Here is a 22,772-nt window from a genome sequence, read left to right on the forward strand (position 1 = left end):
CATGAAGTAAATTATGTACAAAAGATCAGAATCTTAGATTCCATGTATATATATCTATGGTGTTGATATTATGGTGATGATGTATTTAAGATATTCACACAATAATGTAACAACGACAAAAAATGCGAGTCACATAGAAAGTTGCATCGCGGTTCAACTTAACATTTTATTCTTATTAAACTCTTCGATACACATATTCACAGTTTACGTACAACAACGTCTCTTCTCAAAACGATCAGAGGAATTTAAAATGCTACGTACATACAAAATATACATTTTACTATTAAAAAAAAGAAATATCCATGAAATACCAGAGGTTTTTTTTTTAATTAAAAAATGATACAATTTTTTTTGTCGTCTTTGGATAAAAAAAAATATAGCTTTAAATTTAAGGGCCAAGTGTTTTTTAAAACCGGTGAAAAAATAAACATGCTATGAAATATAAAATAAGATTTTCCAATATTTTTATTAATAAAGAAAATTTAATTATGAAAATTAATATTTAGTGTACTACTATTTCATTTATTTTTTGCACAAATTTAAAAAGTTATTTTTAAGTAATTTTAATTCATCATAAACATAAAATGATATTAATTTGACCCTATATATTGGAATAATTTATAAGGATTATGTTAAAAACATTCATGTTAAATAATAAATAATTGAATTTACTAACAAGAAATAAATAAACAATATTTTAAAAATATTTTTAATTCATTAGTAAGGTTAAGAACAATCATGTATAAATAATAAATAATTCAATTCATTATTTATAAATAAATAAAAATTATTTTTAATTTATTCCAAATATGAAATAATATTAAGTTGACGCAACGTACTGGAAAAAAATTAGTTAATTAATTATTAATTTAATCATTCTAATAAAACTTGTTTTTAAATAATAAATAATTTGATTTATTATTTGTTATTTGGAACAAAAAATTAAAAATAAGTTAATTCGTAATTCAAAAAATTTCGTAATTTCTAAGCATGTAATAAAATTGATTCTAAACGATGTAATTGAATACTTTATACGATTCATATAAAGAGAATATTTAAGAAAAACCAAATTACGTAATTAATTTACAATATTAACCTCTATCAGTAATAAAACAGATATTTTTCTCATAAATTTGTAAACTAAAATTTCAAATTATTGCAAAAAATCCATTGATTTTAATTCGACATGAACATTATAGCTCCCATATTGACTCGTAATTCTGACAGTCAATACTAAGTTTAAGTTGAGGCTTAGTTATCAATATTAGCAAGCAAAGTACTCATGGATATCGAAACGAAATAATTTTACTATACAGGTAACATTTCAAAACTTAAATATCAACAGAATATTCAGAAATTATAGCATAATTTCTAAGATTATTCCAATAAACAAAACTGAAGACTGTTTTCGAAAAATTCTAGCTACAACGAGTGCACATTTAAAAAAACGATGCTTCTTCAAATCTCGCTTAAGAGTTCACAAAGTTCATATCTTCGTATCATACAACAAGTCACAACTGATCATTCAGCATCGACAACAGCAAACAAAAGCATCCAGCCTTTTACACAATAATGGGTATGCTTTAATCAATAAAATTACACAATTTCTTTTAAATATATGGCTTGTATTTAAAATTTCGATGAACTGTGACAAGAAAAATCGATTGCTTACAAATACAAAAACGGATTTCTTCTTTTAGAAATTAAACCTTAAGTTTTCTCATTATGTCAGTTCTTTTTCAATCTTATTATAAAGTTGTCAACTTGTTTTTGACACTTCGATTTAATGAAAATTTGAAAGAATTTATACAATGCCACTAAAAAATGCTTATCAATGTGCAATAGATTGTTAGAGTTAACTCAAGGATTTTCTTAACCTCAAAGGCTCTTAATCTCTGAACATTGCTATTACTGGAAAGAAAGCAGCAACATAAATACAATTGTTTAATTAAGCTGGAAATGCTGATTTATAACGTAATGACAAATTATTAGAATTCTTCATCAATTCAATTAATTAAAATAAAGTTGCAAATAAATAAAAGGAGGATAGATATGGTTTATTTAATATTGTTATAAAAAGTTTATTCATATTGCTGTAAAGCACACCAATATATATAACATTAATTAAATAATCATGATGACACTGTTATCTTGAAAGAAAATGCATTGCTGAATTCTAAATAATTACTATGCAGTCCTTTCAGCACAATCGTTTTGCTAATCATCATTGATCAATTCCATCATGTAGAAAGCTGAAAAGTCTTTATGAAATTCCATCAATTCCATGAAAAACATATTTGGAACTCATTCGATTCTTGAGATAAGGGGATATGTCAAGCAACATCACAGGGTTAAAGGTGAAATGTTTAAAATGTGAACACTGCTTTATGTCTTTAAGCATTCCGTAATCATTCATAGTTCGTAACAAGTAGATATAACAGAAAAATGTAGTATTGTCTTTTCATACATTTGAAATCTTTTTTTCTTCAACAGATATACATAAAAACATTTTATTCATTTTTTATATTACACATTGTCTTTCGGAAATGACGTTACTGACACGGTTTCCTCTGATTGGAGACCTTAAGCTGACATCTGGCAATCTGAAAAAGAAATGAACTAATCAAAACACTCAAACAGCTGAGTAAATAAATATTTAAAAAAAAGAACAATAAGTTCAGTATAATCAAATTCATAAAAGATAGTTTTATTTAAATATTAAAATAAACAAATGAAGAAAAGCTTACGAAAAGTGGAAAAAAACTATAAATAACATGATTTTAATGTTTTGAATCTTCTATTTTTATCCACTTTTTTAATGTTAACAGTTATATAGTAGCGACATTGTGAACATTAAAATGTATTTACTGTCGTCCAACGAGCGTGAATATAAATGGAACAACTAAAAGAAGCAAAGTATTGTTGTAAAATAAACTTAAAGTTAGCTCGAAAATTTATTAAAATTAGAGAAAAAAAATGGAAATAAAAATTGTATCAATGAAGAAATTATTCTGATACATTTTTAATTTAAATAGAAACAGAAATTCTGTCTTTTCTAATAGTGATTGTTTTCTTTCACTACTGACGCAATAGTTTAAAAATCACCTTACGAAAATAAGGAATCACATTTTCTGCGCAAATCGAAACAACGTGGTACTTGTATCATTGAATTGCATTCTATAGCATCCCATTAATCATATGATATGTGATGGTCCTAGCCTCCACGTAGGGGTTTCGACCTTAAGATGATTAAATAATTAAAGGAAGAATTAAATTAATAAGGAATTAATTAAAGAATTAAAGAAAGCGGAACAGTTGCGCCAATAAATTTTCCATAAAAAGGAAAATAGAGAAAGATTATTTTAATGAAACTAGTAATTAATATTTCAATCAATTGTAATAAATTCACATATATTGCAACCTATTCATGAATAACGACTGTATTTTGTTATTATATGTTACGTAATAAAAATAGAATAGAAACAATGTTAGTTAACCATGAGAAGATAATGCAATAAAAGTAATACAATTAACTTTAAATTTTTCGATAAAAATAAATTTGGATTTCAAGTACTTAATTGTGCAAAGAATAAATGCTGCAAATAAAATTAATAATAATAATAAATATATTTTTCAAATAATAATAAATATTTTTTTGAAAAAAAATCGACCACAGATTTTGATGACTTTTCATTTTAAGACACCCCTTAATCCAAAACAAAGTTATTCTGGAGACGGTGCCTATCTGTCAGTATTTTGAAATCTAGTATGCGGGCTTTACATCAAAACTGTTAGTTCTTATAAAAATTTGGACCGAATCAATCAACGTATAATCTACCTGCTTATCCTAAGCATGTAAATGTGTCAAACCGAAATCTAACTAAGTAAATTTTGCAACGTATTTCATCTGATATCTAAAACTGCCGCTCTATCATCCTGTTGTTCCATCTATTTGGTCTAAATAGGTGACATCATCAAATGTTTATTAGTCACTTTATTTATGAGCATTTGAACATACTAACTCAAAAATTCAATGAATTAGAAATATGGAATTGTAGTCTTGAACCACAATTATCGACATGTCAAAATTCAGATTCAATCCAGAAATGATCCATAATGTATACAGGAATTTTGTAGTACACTACGAAGCTTAACAAAAAACATACACTGTCTTGCTTTTATGGTATAAACATACGAGAAAATCAAAGGGAGAACTTTACTACTGATTTATCACTGAGTTTATATATTAAAGGAAAAAATAATTTTCAAAATGAAACAACTTACAGTACAACATGAACATAAAAACACTGTACTGATGTTACAGGTTTGTTTTTTAGTTTCCTCTATAAGAAGGCGTATAATTTCGATCAACGTATGAAAAGAGATAAAGCTGATACATCGTTTTTACGATAAAAAAACGAGAACAGTCCGAAAACTAATAAATTATGTAAGTGAAGAGCAGTTTTAAGCAGAAATATTTTGTGGAAGATTACCTTACATCCGAGCCCGTAAAGCTAAAAGAGAAATTTCGTAGGTAAAAAAATTATTATATATTTTTTTATTATTTTTTTTTTAAATATCGTATACCTAATTCCCCTCCCTACCAACACTTTCCCCTGAAAAATTTGCAATTCAAATCTACATGCAATTAGTGGCTAAGTTTTTCATTATTTTCTTTTTTCTTACAACTTATCGTCGCCTCGTGTTTTTTAATACTTTTTTTTTACTTTTCTCTCTGGAAAGCTTTTATCAGGTAACTGCAGATTTTAGCTATTAACCGCCTTTTTTCATTTATCCTTGGCGCTTAGGAGGGGAAGTCCTCGATTAGGTGTATTTCCTTATTTAAAATATAAGTAAAAAAATCCACGGTAGGAAATTAATGTTTTTGCAGAAGATTCTGTGCTCACTTTACGTTAAATTTCAGAATTAAAACATTATAACATTTGCTTTTTCTGCCTTTTCTGGCATGTGTAATATAAATGTTTGTTGTATTTTTTCGCTGAGACTTTTTCCTTCTAACTTAAATGTCTTAAAATATTTTCATTAATATGTTTGGCAGAGCCTGAATCTTTATTATTTTTTTTATTTATTTTCCATCCCACCTTCCGTCCCTCCGCTGCAGCAATGGTTTTTCCGCGTTTAATTTAAATGCTATTAAGCCACGGAGAATTTACAAAAAATGTAAGGGGAGGTGGGTGTAAAATAATTACTCAGAAATTCAGGCTTTTCGGATAGAATAATTATAAGAATCTAAGCTTTTAAGATAAACAAAAAAAAATCATAAATGGAGCTTAAAGCCTAATGAGAAGAAGAATGCAATGAAATCAGGGTGCAGAGATTAGTTATTCATAGATTATGAGTTTTGTGATGAATGATTCCAGCATTATCATATAAACGAAATTTTGATAATAAAAAAATAACTTCAATTTTTTTTCATCAAAAATTCCTTAATGTTTCTTAAATCTTCTCATTACACGCATGATTATATCAATTAATGCTTTTAATTACCAAATAAGCATTATCATGATAATTATAATAATAATTAATTAATAAATACATTCATTACGATTAAGCGAAATGTTTATATGTAGTTAATCACATGCAAGTTGGTTTCTTAAGAAGAAGTGATTCATAATTTGCATGGCAGGTTATTGAACAGAATTATGAATCTGTTATGACCGCTCTAGGTTAACAGTGTAAACTAAAAAAAATGTGAAATATAGGATACAACGCAGATTATTTTATGGTAAATTGTTAAATATTTTTGGATAAATTATACCAAAAGATATTTTTTCAGACATTCAAATGATTCAAGAGAAGAAGCGAAAGATAAAATTTCCCATTTATAATGCAGTAATTTTCTGCAATTATAAAAAAAAAGACTAAAAAAATAACTGCAAACTTAACATAAGAGATACTTTTCATACAGTCTGTTCTTATATGTACAATTTTATCACTGCTATGAGGATACAACATATATAAAAGAATCTGCGACAGAATTTTTAAGTCTAAATTTAAAAATTCGATTTCAAAACTATTCAAAATTTTAAATATTTTTAGATAAATTGTATCAAATGATACTTTTGGAAAAATCGAAATAATCCAACAGAAGAAATAAAACATAAAACTTTCCAGTTATAAAAGAATTATTTTCTGCAATTATATAAAAAAAAATCTAAAATGCATTGAAAATTTTACATAAGAGATATTTTTCATACAATTTACTCTTAGTTATAAAATTTTATAATTACGGAAAAAAAATTGTATAAGTAAAACCAATTCATTTTCGTACAAATTTCGATTTTCATTAAATTTATAGTCTCATCAAAAAACAATAAAAATAATCAAATAAAATTTATAGTTATGCAATCCATATTAATATTTTAAAATATAGGAGAGTCAATATTCCAAAAAGCCGACAAAAGCTATTAGTAAAAGATATTTTTCATATGTATTTATAAAGTTTTATTGTTAATTATAATGACAGTTTCAAACTATGTTTAGTGCCAAATAATAAACATAAAAAAAGACCTATAAAAAAAAGTACTTTTTTTTTAAATAGGGCTAAGGAATATACTTGAGCTAGTAACGAAAAATAACTTGAAGGAATAATTACGAAATATTTTACAATAAAAGCAAATGTTAAATTATAACACGAATAAAATTTATCAGATTAATAATTTCTACTACAATAGCTCTCATAATTTTCATTTTAAAGCAATTGATACATGGAATTAGAATAAATATACGTAATTCGTAAATGTATTTTCTGCACTTTTCTCTGAAAATGGTTTCAATAACTCCTAATTTTGAAATAAATTAAAAATAAAACTGGAATAAATGAACACAATTTATTTATTGTCACATGCATTTATTTCAGTAAGAAACCTAGTGATTTAAAAAAAAAAAAAACTTATCACACACAAAAAAAATTGCATATATCTTTATCTCTCTTAAAATGTGGAATTAAAAGTTTTCTATATTTAGGATGGGGATATATTTTTCAAAATATTATCTTTAATAAAGTACATTAAAGTTGATTACCAATATTTAATTACCATAATGGTACTTTGAAACAGCTGCGAACTAATTTTAGCGTTTTATACATCAATTAAGTTTCTTGTATTATTTTAATGAACTATTACATCAAATAGCAATATTTTGAAAATTTTTTGGAGCCGGCAAATATAATTTTGCTATTTGTCTAAAGTTATTTAATTGGAATGAAAAATAATTGTGAAAAATTCATTATTTAAAGTTACTAACGTCCAAAGATTTTTAGAATATTATATAGACAGGTTATTTATACTAAATTAACCATAGGTTTAAAGATTGGAAAATAATTCAACGGTAAATATTTCCTTCTCTATCGATATAGTATCAAAACAAAAATACTTAGCGAGTCAAAATTTTGAAAAAAAAAACCAATTTAATTGAAATGTCTTTTATTTCTCCTTAAGTTTTATTTTTTAAAAGTTTAAAATGCCATTTTATCTTAATTCCACTTCACTATGGTAATTTCCATCTGAGAACTCCCACATCTTAACGAATCCAGTCAGTGGCAAACTTGCTCCCAAGAAATTGCTTTTGAATTCCTTCTCCAATTCTTGCAAGCTCCCGAATCTGCATATCGTGTTTAATAAACGGTTAAAAATTCAAAAGAGCTTCCATTATCCAACCGGGGCGTTAAAGCCCTTAATATTATGATCATTGTTTTTGAAAAGTTCTCAGCACTTAAAACTGTTCTGGAACTTTTCCGGAACGCGTCATAATCGTCACGAGCGAGCGTCTCATTACTTTGGGGGGACCTTTGGAACGAAAGACGGTCCCCTCCTTTTCGCAATCCAGCATGAAAAGATTTCTCCTTATTCATTCCTTTTAAACTGCCATTGTGCCAGACCAGAAATAATAGATGGATAGAAAGAGAGAGAATCCAGAGAGAGAAAGAGAGAGTGAGAGAGAGAGAAAGAGAGGAGGAGAAGGGAGTGAGAGGAAGTGCAACTCCCAGGAAATCATCATCGCAACTTTGTTATTATTAAAAGGGGCAAAAGTTTTGGATTGGAGGGACGGGAAAGGGTAAACTGTTTCCAGAACGGATGATGTCTCATTCTAAGAGAAATCCACTACCCCCCCCCCTTCTGGACCATCGACATCCTATGCCGACCCACCACACACATTGTCCTCCCCCCACTATCCACCTTCAGCTTCCAATTCTGATTGGTTCGTAAAAAAGGTTTTTGTTGAATACATACTTGGGAGTGGAAACATCTGGTTGGGGCCATTAATGCCTGGCGGTCCATTCAGATCATGAGCAATTAGTAGATCCTTCAGCAGAAATTCATCAAAGAAGACAAAATCCATTAACTTAGCTGAGGCAGAGCAGCCCCGAAGATTACTTTGGGAGGGATTTCGTGGGGTGGTTGTGTGGGGGGCAGGCAGGGATAGTTACTCGGCGCACGGTATTTAATATTTCCGCTCGGCCGCCATTAGAAGGGGAGCGACGGTAATTCATTCAATAGAATATTGAGTTATCAACAATGGGGAAAGCAGGGCACAAGAAAATTAGAGCTCGTCACCGCAGCCTCTGCCAGACATATTTCACGGCGTCTTAATTAAAAGAGATCGAAAATTTCTCTCCGCCGTATTCGCGATGTTTCCTACTCTCTGCTGCTGCTGCTCAAACTTTTCTTCTCCCCTTGCCAGAAAATGACGTCTCGCAGAAAAGATTGTTATGGCCCCCTTATCATCGGTATATGGATGGGTCTCTCTTTTCCCATTGTCTTTGACTTCCACTGCCGGCACCAGAGTCCGAGAGATGAATGGGACACTGCCTTACACCGGTGTTCCCGTGCGGGGCCCGGCCCTCCAACATTTATCTTTTCTGCGGCTGTAGAGAGGGGGATGGAATCATACTTCATCGCAACCGCATCGATCCGAAACGATTTTAAATTTGAACAATTTATACCGTGGGAGAAACGAGGAAGAGTCCCCCTTGCAAAGCGGTTTCCGATGTCTTCTTGTTGAGTCAGAGATATATTTGCAATCAAGTGGAAATGCAGAAGTTTAAAATGTAATTTCTTAACAAATATGGCAGAAGGAAGAATCACGCTTCTTTCACATCAACCAATCTATCCAATAGGACTTTAAATTTGAACAATTTATACCGTGGGAGAAACGAGGAAGAGTCCCCCTTGCAAAGCGGTTTCCGATGTCTTCTTGTTGAGTCAGAGATATATTTGCAATCAAGTGGAAATGCAGAAGTTTAAAATGTAATTTCTTAACAAATATGGCAGAAGGAAGAATCACGCTTCTTTCACATCAACCAATCTATCCAATAGGACTTTAAATTTGAACAATTTATACCGTGGGAGAAACGAGGAAGAGTCCCCCTTGCAAAGCGGTTTCCGATGTCTTCTTGTTGAGTCAGAGATATATTTGCAATCAAGTGGAAATGCAGAAGTTTAAAATGTAATTTCTTAACAAATATGGCAGAAGGAAGAATCACGCTTCTTTCACATCAACCAATCTATCCAATAGGACTTTAAATTTGAACAATTTGTACCGTGGGAGAAACGAGAATCAGTTCCACTTGCAAAGCAGTTCTCGATGTCTTCTTGTTTAGTCAGATATTTACCATCAGGTGGAAATATACAGGTTTAAATTATAACATCTTATTTTCTTAGTAAATATTGTAGGAAGAAGAATCACGCTTCATTGAAACCACATCGATCTGAAACGATTTTAAATTTGAATGATTTGTACCGTGGGAGAAACGAGAATCAGTCTCACTTGCAAAGCAGTTCTCGACGTCTTCTTGTTGAGTCAGATATATATTTACAATCAGGAGGAAATATACAGGTTTAAATTATGTCAACTTATTTTATTAACAAATATTGCAGGAGGAAGAATCATGCTTCATTGAAACCGCATCGATTCGAAATGATTTTAAATTTGAACAGTTTGCACCGTGGGAGAAGGGAGAACCATTTCCACTTGCAAAGCAATGTCTTCTTGTTGAGTCAGAGAGATATATTAGCAATTAGGTGGAAATGCAGAAGTTTAAAATGTAACATCTTATTTTCTTAGTAGATAATGCAGGGGAAAGGATCATCCTTCTTTTACATCAACCAATCGATCCGAAACGATTTTAAATTTGAACAATTTATACTGTGGCAGAAACGAGAAAGAGTCCTACTTGCAAAGCGGTTTCCGATGTCTTCTTGTTGAGTCAGAGTTATGTATTTAGAATCAAATGGAAATGCAGAAGTTTAAAATGTAACATCTTATTTTCTTAATAAATATCACAAGAGGAAGAATTATCTTTTTTCTATATTAACCAATTGTTTCAAAAATATTGTAAATTTGAACAGTCTGTGCCGTGGAAGAAACAGGAAGACAGTCCCACTTACAAAGTTGTTCTCGATGTCTTGTTAAGTCGAAAATATGTATACAACAAGAGAGTGGAAATGCAGGAGTTTAAAATACAGTATCTTGTTGTTCAATAAATATTGCAGCAAGTGCAATCACAATTTATCCTAAACATGTCGATCCCAAAAGGATTTTAAAGTTTGACAGTTTGCGCCGTGGAAGAAAGAAAACACAGTCCGATTAATTGAGTGATTCTCGATGTCTATTGAGTCCGAGTTTTGCTTGCATTTGAAAAATGTAATGTTTGAAAAATTCCATCGACTAAAACTGATATTGCCATATATATCTTTCCTTAAACTGTAATGTAAACAAAAAAAAAATATGTTTATCTGTCCATCTTTTGCAAGAATGTTTTGAAATGGAGAACAACAGCAATGGAAAATGGTATTACATGCTGCGGTCCATTTATAAGGTAACAATATTACTGTCAAATTTAAAAGTAATTATTTCTTAGATATAATAGAAAATATCATTGCAAATTCTTAAATGAAAATCATTATTTAAGTGCACATAGTGACGTAAATATCTATTTTTTCAAACTCTTCCTATGTATGTATTTACACTCGGGCAGTACAAGCCATGATTGAGCGCAATAAAGCAAATGTTGCGCCGTAATGAATTGAAGAAAGTTGACGAGACGCATATTTTATGATAACTTTCATTATCTGCTCAAGGTTCTATGTGGAGAAGATTATTATGTAATTAATATTCAACAAGAGATTAAATTTCACATATGGACAAAGTCAGGAAACGAATGAATAATAATAATATTAAAAAAGAATTAACTAGCATGGATAAAATTTCGAATTCGAATCCATTCTGGGCTTAACCGAATAATAATAATAATAAAGGAAACTGATGATTTACAAAAGAAAATTTATCTGCAAAGATAGAATATACTGTTTAAAAGAAATCAAAACTGCAGTTTTTTAAACAAATTTAGTCATATGACAACGACACAAAAAGTGTATATTTCATAATATATAGAGACCGCAAGAAATGATTACTGAAAATAAAATACTTGATAATTTCAGAATTATAATTTATAGACGTGCTATTTTAAATCTGAGGTAAACTTATATATATATATGTGTGTGTTGGTTAAAATTTAAAAACTCATCATTTTCGACTGAGGAGTACTTTATTTTATTTAGTACTTAAAGCGTAATTTTTTAAATTTTGCAACGCATAACTTTTATTTTTACTTGTAATGATGAATTATAAGTAAAAATATATAGCTTAGATAATGAAGTTTGGATTTTAAAGAATAATTTTCATTGGTAAATTTTAAAAAATATATCACAACTCTTTAGAATTTTTCAAAGGAATAAAAAAATGTTTTTATAATAAACTTTTTGAAGCCAGCGACTTAAATTGTATTTTAATTCTAAGCACCTTTAATTTTATTCGACAACTGAGTCATTGGAAGTTTTAAACAATCACAAAAGAGGGTAAGTAAATATCAAAGAGCAACAAAGTTCTATACAAGAATATTTAAAAGTTTTCAAAAAGTTATCTTTAAAATTTTAATACTTATTTATTAACTATTTTAAGATTAGGCCCGTTTCTTATCTTTAATTTTGAATATAAATAATATAAACTATTGTAAAATTTTCTTTGCGATGCTCAATATCAATGTCTTTTAATTTCAACAAAGAATTATCCATGGGAAGTTTTTAAATGACTTCTAAAAGATGGTTGACCAAAAATAAACTATTTTAAGATTATCACCGTTTTTTATATTTTGTTTTAAATATAAATAATATAAACTATTGTAAAACTTCATTTGTAATGTTAAATGTCAATGTCTTTTAATTTCAACAAAGAATTATCCATGGGAAGTTTTTAAATTATTTCTAAAAGATGGTTGACCAAAAATACACTATTTTAAGATTAGCACCGTTCCTTATATTTTACTTTGAATATAAATAATATAAACTATTGTAAAACTTCCTTTATAATGTTAAATATCAATGATTTTTAAATTGCTTCTAAATGGTGGTTGACTAAAATAACCTTTACATCTGTCGATAAAATATTTATCTTACAATTGTTTAGATAAAATTTCTTGTTTCATATTTAAATACTTCATGTATTATCCGATTTTTATACAGATCTGAAAAATTTTTAAATGCTAAAAAAAGTGAACTCTTTATAAGTTTCACCTTTTTTTATTTCAATTTAAATGCTTTTGTTATTCCTAATTCCCATTTAATGAATCCAACAATAAATATGTGTTTTTTTTATATAAAGAAAAAAAATGCTTTTCTTTTCTTTAGGAGCATAGAAAGAAACACTGTTTTCACTTCGTCTTCTGTTTCAATTCTAGCATTTACTTTCTAATTAAGACAAACAGTGATGTGATATAAAAAAACATACATTTTAATAAAAAAAATTATTTTGATAAAATCCTTGCCTAAACTTCTAAAAATGTTTTCAAATAAATGGATGGGTACAATTACTGCTCATTAATTATTCACATGTAATACAATATTTATTTAAGATTTTCTCATTTTCATATTTATTTTGATCAATTGTGAAAAATAAATGTGAGGATTTGTGATATTTTTGTCCCATTAATATCATTAGATTCATATTTCGATTAAAAAAAACCTTTATTATTGGCCATTTTTTACAGTATCTAGACTATTAAAAAGAAGATTATACTTTAAAAAATTTAAAAGGTGGGTGTTTTTGCTTACTTTGAAATTTTTCTATATGAAAAGGAACGGATTAAAAATACTCATAAAATATGCGAACCATTTCAATTTATAGCGAAAGGCGGGCAAAAAAATATATAAAATAAAAAAAAAATTAAAAAGCGTTTAATTTTCTGAAAAATTATATTTAAAAAGAAATAAAAAATGATATTTTAAAGTAATAGTAAAAATTATAATTTTATTTTTAATTGATAAAATAATTAGAAACCTTAGAATTTTGAAGCTTAATATAAAAATGATATTACACATGGTTTAAAAGCCTCTCATTTATATAACATCGTGCATAAATTCAGTCGTACTTATAGTGATACTGATATTATGATTTCGGAATTTTTCACAACTGATAAATTATTAAAATTCGCATTACCTAATGTTAATCTAAGCTATGGTAAAGAAGAATGAGGAAAAAATATTCTATCAATTTTTAAAGAAGCAATGGATTGAATTAAAAAATCTCGAACTTATTTTGCACGTTAAAACTAGTAAAAAACATTCAATGAATTTAATATAATTCATAATGATTGCTTAATACATATATTAAAATGCATAATTATAAAATAATTATGCATTAATAATTTTTGCATATGAAAAAATACAATAAAGATATCGTAGTTCTCAATTTTGTTATACATTTTTAATTTAAAAACTTAAGTATTGTACAATACTATGCAGTACCAAACTAGAAATACCTTTAAAATTTTTAAATTATTATGTCTTAATGAATACATACTAGCAGCATTAAACTTAAAAACTCAAAATCATTAATTAAAATTTCATTTATACATCATTTTATAACCTTGCATTTATCTTGTGACGTATAAATGGTGCTTTACTGTTTCAATGTATCCTCAGTTTTATGACATATCCTAATATTTCCCAGTCTTATGATATGTACTAACAGAAAAAATATTAATTAAATGACAAATTTTCAATAGTAACTTATATAATTATTCTGGAATGGTGCAAAATCTATGTATCATCAAAATATTTGTACGTTGAGTAAGAACTTATCTGCTTACAATAGAAAGATAGAGTTGAAAATTCCCACTGCTTTCTTCTAAATAATGATTAATCAAGTTGTCATTCTGAATAGCTTTTGCATGCTAATACAAGTTGAGTTAAAACAAATATCACTATTTCGATGCTTTAATTTGCAACTAGTAGTTGCTACATTTGTTTAAAAGACACATATTTCCAGTACACAAATTTTGAGTACAAGCAACTGCACACATACTCAATATGCTCTCCGTTTATTACAACGTACATCAAGTCTATAGCACCGTTCTTGCTAAACTTTCTACAGAATGTCTCTGTCGAAGTTGAGATGGTAGATGTAATACGAGCTATCAAATTAATGATAGTCATTAAGAATGAAGGAATATATTCTATGCTTCTTTTAACAATCACACAAAAAGAAATCACATGGAAAGAGATCTGAATATTCTGATGCTCAAGATAGCAGTTCTTTATCTCTGTGAATGGGGTTCAACAATACGCATCGCTTAGTAAAGCTTTGAAATTAGAGAATCTTTTTATTTGCTAAACCGCTTAGCTTAGATTTTAACAGTTTAAAAGCATGACAACATTTTCGAAAACTTCAAGTTCATACACGCAAATTGAGATAGATTAAAAAGTTCTCATTATATCATCGCAATCAAATTTCAAAATAACTACATTAATTTTTAAAAAAGGCTTTAAAAGTTAACAGATATCAGACGAAAAAACAACAAAAAAATATGCCTTCTTACCATGGCCATTGTTCTCACTTTCAGCTATTGAATTTCTTTCCCTCTCTAATTCCTGAGACAGAGTGTCTGTGGAAGAGAAGTAAATACTTCACTCATCAGTGTTTTAGAAGCAAAAAAATATATTGTAATGATCAAAAATAAATCAATTGAACTCTCATATATTCCAGAAAATGAATGCAATTTCAGGAATCCATTTTCAACTTAAAAATTACTACTTAATTAATTCAAATATAGCGTTGAAATTTTAAGGTATATGACTACGTTCCGGATGAATTTTTTGAAAAACGTTCGAAAATTGTTATATTTATGAATATTTGAAAAAAAAAAGACTAGAAAAACATTTTTGAAACCAAAATATACCAGTTAGATGCCAAAAGTGTTTCAAAAAAATAAAAAAAAATGGCCTTTTTTGGCTAAAAAGAGGTATAAAGCAAAAATCTTCTATCATAGAGATTTATCAAATGATTTGCTCAAAACTTTGCAGATAGCTTAAGGAATATATTAACTAGTTCTTGAACTTAAAAAATAATCTGTATTTCTACCCATTCTTTAAATATTGGCGTTCGACTGACAAATAACACGAAATTTTCGATTTATTTTCACATTGCGAAACACTAAAAAAATTATAAAATATTTCTAAATGAATAGATTATTTATTCTCTAGTTCAGGAAGTCCAGAACGTATTGAGAATTAATTATACCAAATTTGAATTTAAAAAAATATATTAGATTTTAAATTTAAATTAGATTTTTAAAAATGTGCATTTATTTTTCGTAAGAAAATTCTATCATATTCTATATTTGAGAAAATAGCATCTAAAGATGTAAAAATTGCATTGAAACGCATGTAAATACAAATATAAAAATAAGTGTAAACACCCAAAAAATAGACTTAAAAATAAAATTCTAAAGCTTTTATAAAGAAACCTATCCAAACATTGAAAATATTAAATAAAAAAAATTCACAGTTGGAAAAAAACGCCATTTTAATGCAGTTACTGAAGATAAATTATAATACAGACAGTAACGAATTTCGAAATATTTTTACCACTGCCGAAACAGAACATTTTCATTTACCACAAGTTACGCATATAATCGGAATGTTTAACAAAATTGATAACTCAAAGCTGTTTACAATTATATTTACTCTTCATTTAACAATTTTTTTAGTTTTGTTTTAAAAACAAGTTTTTTTTTACTTGAATTTTTTTTTCACTTCAATGATATATTACAAAAAAACTTAGACATATTGAGATTTATTTTGTGTTTTTACAAGTAGAGATATGTAAAGGTGACTACTGGTTATAACCACCATTGAGTAAATATTTTTTAACAAAAGAAAAGAAAATCCTTCTTTAAACTTACAAAGCTTTCTCTTGCGTTTTCAACACATGAATCCTAGTCTTAATTTACAACCGCAGAAACACCGGAAATAACTACTGTTGAGTAAATATTTACCGAATATAAATCATTCTTTAATCCATATATGTTTTATTTCATATTTTTTTACCTTATAGATTTCTATTACATTTTAAGCGTAAGTCTTTAACACATAATAATATATATTTAACTCCAACCATTAAAAAAGAATGTTTAGATAAAAAAAAGACTGGTAGAAAGTGTCAGCAAATAGTACACCTGCTTCGGAACAACAGACGACAGACGACTCTTTAACTCCATTTATTCCAAAACCAATTAAAAGTTATTCCTGCTTCAATCTCATTTAATCAGACATTTTCCCGCTAATTCAAGCTTTTCAGAGCGTTCCAAATAGGCTTTTAGTGATTTAATCCTATTGAAGAAACCAGCATCCTTGGCTTCTTGATTAGTTTTACTCGCCGAGTGAAAATGCAAAAGAAAGGCAATGCAGAGTGAAAAAAGCAGTTGCCGACTTCGAAAGAGTCGAATTTACTGTCATAGCGAACACTTTTAGCGAGAGCTGAGTGCAGGTTGACATATGTCGGAGCATTGTCGTCGCATTATATTTCACAAATTCAATTACCGCACATGGGTTGCCGTCTAGAGCGGTGAAAATATTTCACTTCCACTTTTTTTTCCTCCTATTGTTTTATTTTTGGCGGTAAGTTGGAGTTGAACTTTGGCGATTGGAACAATGTTGCTTTTATTAAAGAGACGATGAATTTATTTAACTTTTTTTCTTCATATACCTTAATATCATTCATAAATTAAAGACAATTTAAGAAATTTTTTTATTGATGAAATTGATTTTAGAAGTTATTTTATTTGTGATTTTTTTATATATATTTGATTTTTTTAACTGCATAAGAAGAATATGTCAGTTTCATTTTTATTATAAGAAGGAAACAAACAAACAAAAAAGTAATGTAATCGTCAAAAATTTCATTTCCGGTTGTTTAATTTAATCTCCATTTTTTCAACCTCTCATTTTGAAAATTATATCTGCCTTTTTGTGGTATAATTTTAACGATAACTCAAAAGCGCAATGGACAAGATGGTTGAAATTTGCATAAGGTTTTTAGACTAACGTTGCAAATTTTTATCATTTTTTGACGAAATATGGATGTAAATATGATTTCTTGTTCATTTTTCTGCATGTCAATTCGATAACTCAAAGTCGTCTCGACATTGATAAAATTCACCAAGTGATTTCATAACCAAAAGTGCAGATTTATATCAAAGTTTGGATAAATTCATTGAAATACTGATATACTTTCGGTCTATTCTACAACAATGCCGTACATCAAAAACCCAAATCAGATAAATGAAATTTGGTATGTGATTTTAAGACAAAAATAAGACATTTTTTGGCTTTGGATCAAATTGATTGGATTGGATCAAAAATTTGGATTAAATCGATCAAAGGAGGAGGTTTAGAATGTACATCCTATTTTCTTTATTATATACGAATCTATGCTCAAATCGCAGCATGTTGAGAAATTATACGTAACAGTTGAGAAGAAAACTTTCTTGCAACTTCTTGCAAACTAGGCAGTAATGGCGATATGAGGGAATTGAATTGCTGAAATATGCTAAAACTGTTACTTTTAAAAAGGAGGCAAAGAATACATTTCATTTTTTTATTCGTATAACTTATAAAAATTCAAAAATTAAACATTATTTAAAGAACTGCATTTCCTAAGTTTTCCTATTTGTTAAGGTTAGTTATGGTTTATAAATTAATCATCTTATTTTAATACATAAATTTCATTATTTATCTCCTAAAAATGAAATAACCGTCATTAAATAGGATGACTTCAAGCCATCATATTGGTTCGTAGTACCTTATTTTCAGAAATGAAATAATCACGTAAAAGATTTTTAAAAAATTCGTAAATAATAATAAAACAATATTTGATAGTATATATATTTATTTAATATAAAAAGTGCAGTTGAAAAATATAACTCTTAACAGATATTCCTTCATTTCGTGTAACATACAGATAAAAAACATTAAAGAATACAATAAAAACTCTTTAAGGTAGCATCATATAAATAATAACAATTTGAATCTGCTACCATTCTAATTTTAAAACATTTAGAAACACATTTTATTTCATGACCAATAGCACATATAAAAATCATGTATTAAGTAAATGAATAAATCCATTTTAACGGCCAAGAAAAGGCACTGATTTTCAGTACCATATAACCAATAAAATTTATATACAAAACTAAGTTAATTATACGCTTATGAAATTATAAAAGAAAATTCGCTGTTTTTATGTGAGCAGGAAGTTTGAAATGAGAAAAGTAGGATTATGAAGACGCGATAGAATTTGTACACTTCAGTGCTTATTTTGATAAATATATTTGATTAGCAAAGTCTAACTGCCTACATAGTGGGATTTTTTCGACGTATTCCTTTACAGTCAAAATAAATGAAATAATAGAAAAATTAGAAGTTTTTGTAATATATATCATATTTATTACAGGACACGTATATTTTCCCCTAAAATTTGAATTCACACTATATGTTGAACCCTAAACATGGGAATTGGGAAACCCGATAGCATTGTGCGGCATTTTCAGATCAAAGTTTCTAAAAATCCCATCTCACTTATACTCATTCTTTTGAATGCTCTCACTTATTTATGTTAACCCTTACTAAGGCCGTGGGAAGTATGCTTCCCACCAAATTTATCAATCTTTGTATGAAATTATGTAGGTTGGCATACGTTCTGACAAATTTTTTTAGAAAGACAGAAACTTAGATGCTTCAGTTGTTTATCTCACACAAAATGATGTGTCTTGGTTCGTCACTTAATTATTAATTAACCAAATTAATTAACTGATCAAATTAAATTGATCTAATAAGCTAAATGAATCCCTTTTCTTATTCTAATTTCAAGCCTAAAAATATTTTAACATAATATGACTAGAAAAAAATAGCCCTTTAAAGGGTTAAATAATATACTTTAATTATCTATGTTACCAAATAAAATTGCTCGAGACTATGACTTTTATAAGTTTACCTTACATTGCGTAATGTCTATTAGTATATCACGATTGTCATACATTTCAAAGGTGTGTAAATTAGAATATAATTAAATGTATATACTAATTTCAAATTCAATCTATAAAATTAAGATTCAGTTAAATTCAAATTCTACTTTATAAATACAAAGATTTAATATTGTTAATAATATTAATTTATTCTCTTAAGGTCATATTTACTATAAGTTATAAAAATGTTAAAATTAAGTTATGAAATGTTAAGTTAATAAAAAATGACAATGTTCATTATAAAACTATTAGAGTGAACTTATAATGTTACAATCTACTTATTTTCACATTATTAACTAAAATATCAAATATATAATCCTATTTAAAAAAATAATTATTAGGTATAAACGAGTTTCATCAACATTTCATCTTTTAAGTGTGCAAAAAAACCCAAAAATAAGTGGAAAAAGTGCATGAAATATATCTTAACATCAGCAAGCGCCTATTAAAGTCGAATTGAACCGCATGCGTATTTTAAATTTGAAAACATGTATATAATGCTTTAAAATATAATTAAAATCGGTTCAAAATACAAAATATTTAATGTAACAAGTACAAGAATTAATAATTCTTTAAGATTAGGAAATAGGTATGAGAAATATTAAAAGAGAATATTAACAGGAAAACGCAGAAACAAGAATTTAACAATATAAATTATAATATGACCTTTTGATGTTAAAAATAATAATTCAGGCTACTTTTTTGTATATACATTTTATGATAGAATAAAAGTTTTAAATATAGATATAATAAGAAAGTTTAGCATTCAAAATGTGTGCGTATGAAAAATTTAAGTGGTGTCTTAACAAAGTTATATATGAACCCCCAACAGACTTATTAACTAAATGTATTTCAGAGGATAGGTGAAATTTCTTGACAAAATATTTTCAAAAGACTATACTAAGAAGCCGTGCAAATGACTTGGCTTATTGATTAAGGACCTAATTTATTTTTTTTCCGCTCGAAAACTATTTGTCAAGTTTTGGAGGCGACTTCTCTATCTCCGTTCGTTAATGCAGCTATTTAAGTATAGATAATAAAGTAATCTCTAAACATGAAACGGCGATATCTGAAAAGAAGTAATTAAGGAAAGTAAAAACACTGATAAAACTCTCTCTTACCGTACTTTTATAAATGGATTCCCCTAACGTAAATAAAGCAATGTTGCTCAATCTGTAACTTTTACAGGTTAATTTATCCTTGTTTGATGCGATATAGTGTGCAACGGTAACGCGAAATCATAATATACGGAAGTAAACCTCCCCCTATCCTAGAATGAAAAAAGTAAAAGGGAGGAAGAGAGAGAGAGAAAAAAAAATTCTTCTGAAGAATGAAAAAAAGTTCGAAAAAGAGGATTAGAAAAATATTAATTTGTAATTAAGTTTTTCTGGGTACAGGTTTTTAATTTTTTTAATTCATTCTTTTAAATCGGTAGTTTTCTGCTGCCTCTTGAAATAAATAACGAACGTAAAAGAAAAAAAAAATCCTAGCATCGAATGAAGAGAAAATAAATTAAAATTAGATAAATTATATAGTTTAAAAAAACGACGCTTTTTTTCCCTCCACCGTTTTCTTTGCTAGGTTCCCTTTGTTTTAATATTTTGCAAGCCTAAAAACTCGCGCATGATGTTGTGTTTTAATATGCCGAGTAACAGACGATTAAACGTGGGTATTCAACGTAAAAAAATGTGCAGCTGAAAAAGCAAAAGGGATGCCTTAAATCCGTGACGGAAAGTTAGAGTGATTGTGTTCCTGATTTTTTTTCTATTATGTTTTTTTTCTTTCTTTATTCCTTAATTTTTTAGTTGTAATTAAAGAATTTATAGTGCGATAATAATGTGCCAGAAATGTAAAAACAGACGGCTCTTCTTTTTAGTAGTTTATGTGTTGGTAATGCTTCGAGTGAGATTATTTTTTGCTTCACTTATGAATCAAAATTATGTGCACTAGCACTCGATCGAAATTATATATTATCTTTTAATTTTACTAAGATGGAAATTTCTTGCCCAGTAGCTTCAAGTAGGGACTATAGAGGTAAAAAATTAATTTTCCTTGATAATTTCTTTCACTGATACTTCTTTATCGTGATGTGTTGTGTTATTTACTTTCATCACTAAATTATTTTCTTAACGAAAGAAATGCATTTTTTTCCTTCCGACTAAATGCAAAAAGGTGTATTTTTTTTTTCATCCTTGTTCAATTCGGTATCGCATACAAACTAAAATTAATGTATTCTGTGTGTTGTTTGATGAAAGAAATTTAAGATAGCAGCTGTTAGCGTTATCAGCTGCTGTAATTATTTATCATGCACTACAATAACGACACTTTATTAAAATTTATTTATTTAAATTCTATGAGCGGCCATTTTTACTACAGATGAATATAAAAATTTTTTCAAAAGGACAATAATTAAAAGGGCGCCAAATCTACTATACTAAAAAAAGTTATTTTATTTTTCAACCATTTAATGATCAAATGAGTTTATTGTTACATGGGTATAAAATGCCCAACAACTATTATTTAATTCTATATTGCTTTAAACAGCTTTGTTTAAGATTAAATGAACATTACGATAAAAAGTTAAATCTTTAGAAATATACGGATACATTTAGATAGCAATAGCTGACAAAAACGAATTAGTTTCCTTAAAAAAAAAGTGATCGAAAAAAATATTGTTTTCTGACTTCGTTGTTCTAAGTTAAAAAATAAGACCTTTTGGCACAACCCTTTGTAAAAAGATGAATGAAGTCTTTGAAGGTACTCAAATTGCCCTTAGATAAGTGATAGGTGCAAAGTAAATTTCAGAAATATGACTGAGAAAAAATATAATTTCTATAAAAAATTTCTTTGCAGATTATTTAAATCAGTTTTTATATTTTTGTATTCAGATAAAAGAAAAAAATTGAAAGATTCTATTATATTTTATAATAATTTTTTGGATTTTAATCATATCGCTTTATAAATATTAAAAAACTCCATCTTTCTCAAAAATATATTTTTATTTTGTAAATGGTAAATTATTGAAAAATAGTTTTTTTTAGTCGTGTCCGTATTTCGTTCGTATTTAAAAGTAACTGTTTTTAAACGAAATATATACTTAATTACAAAGCATGTATTTATAAAATACACTAATTATTACCGTTAAAAAGATTTGAGCTAATTCTCTGATATTTTCTTTCATTTTAAATCTAAAACAAAAATTACTTGCATTTTTTGAATAAAAGAGCCACCCTATTTTATACTAAGAAAAGATAAAAGATTTGAAATATAATTAAAAGAGATCCATGTGAATTAATAAAAAACGAATAATATATATATATATATATTATGCTTTAACCAGTATGCATCCTATCAAAAAATATTTTGAATGATTTACAAAAAAATAATTAAA

General features: G+C 27.6%; 1 protein-coding gene across 2 annotated transcripts in view; it reads right to left on the reverse strand.

Moving 5' to 3' along the window:
• Window positions 1-847: 847 nt before the first annotated feature.
• Window positions 848-22,772, reverse strand: part of LOC129963732 (dachshund homolog 1-like) — a 238,170-nt gene continuing 216,245 nt past the window's right edge. Inside the window, exons 9-10 of one of the 2 annotated variants that reach the window (XM_056078259.1) lie at window positions 14,897-14,962; window positions 848-2,603 (exon numbers count right to left, since the gene is read on the reverse strand). In XM_056078259.1, the coding sequence (XP_055934234.1) occupies window positions 2,584-2,603; window positions 14,897-14,962 (86 nt within the window). In that variant the 3' untranslated portion in view covers window positions 848-2,583. The remainder of the gene's footprint in view (window positions 2,604-14,896; window positions 14,963-22,772) is intronic. The other variant, XM_056078258.1, reaches the window with a different exon arrangement.

This window comes from Argiope bruennichi, chromosome 3, assembly GCF_947563725.1.
Source record: "Argiope bruennichi chromosome 3, qqArgBrue1.1, whole genome shotgun sequence".
Lineage (NCBI taxonomy): Eukaryota > Metazoa > Arthropoda > Arachnida > Araneae > Araneidae > Argiope > Argiope bruennichi.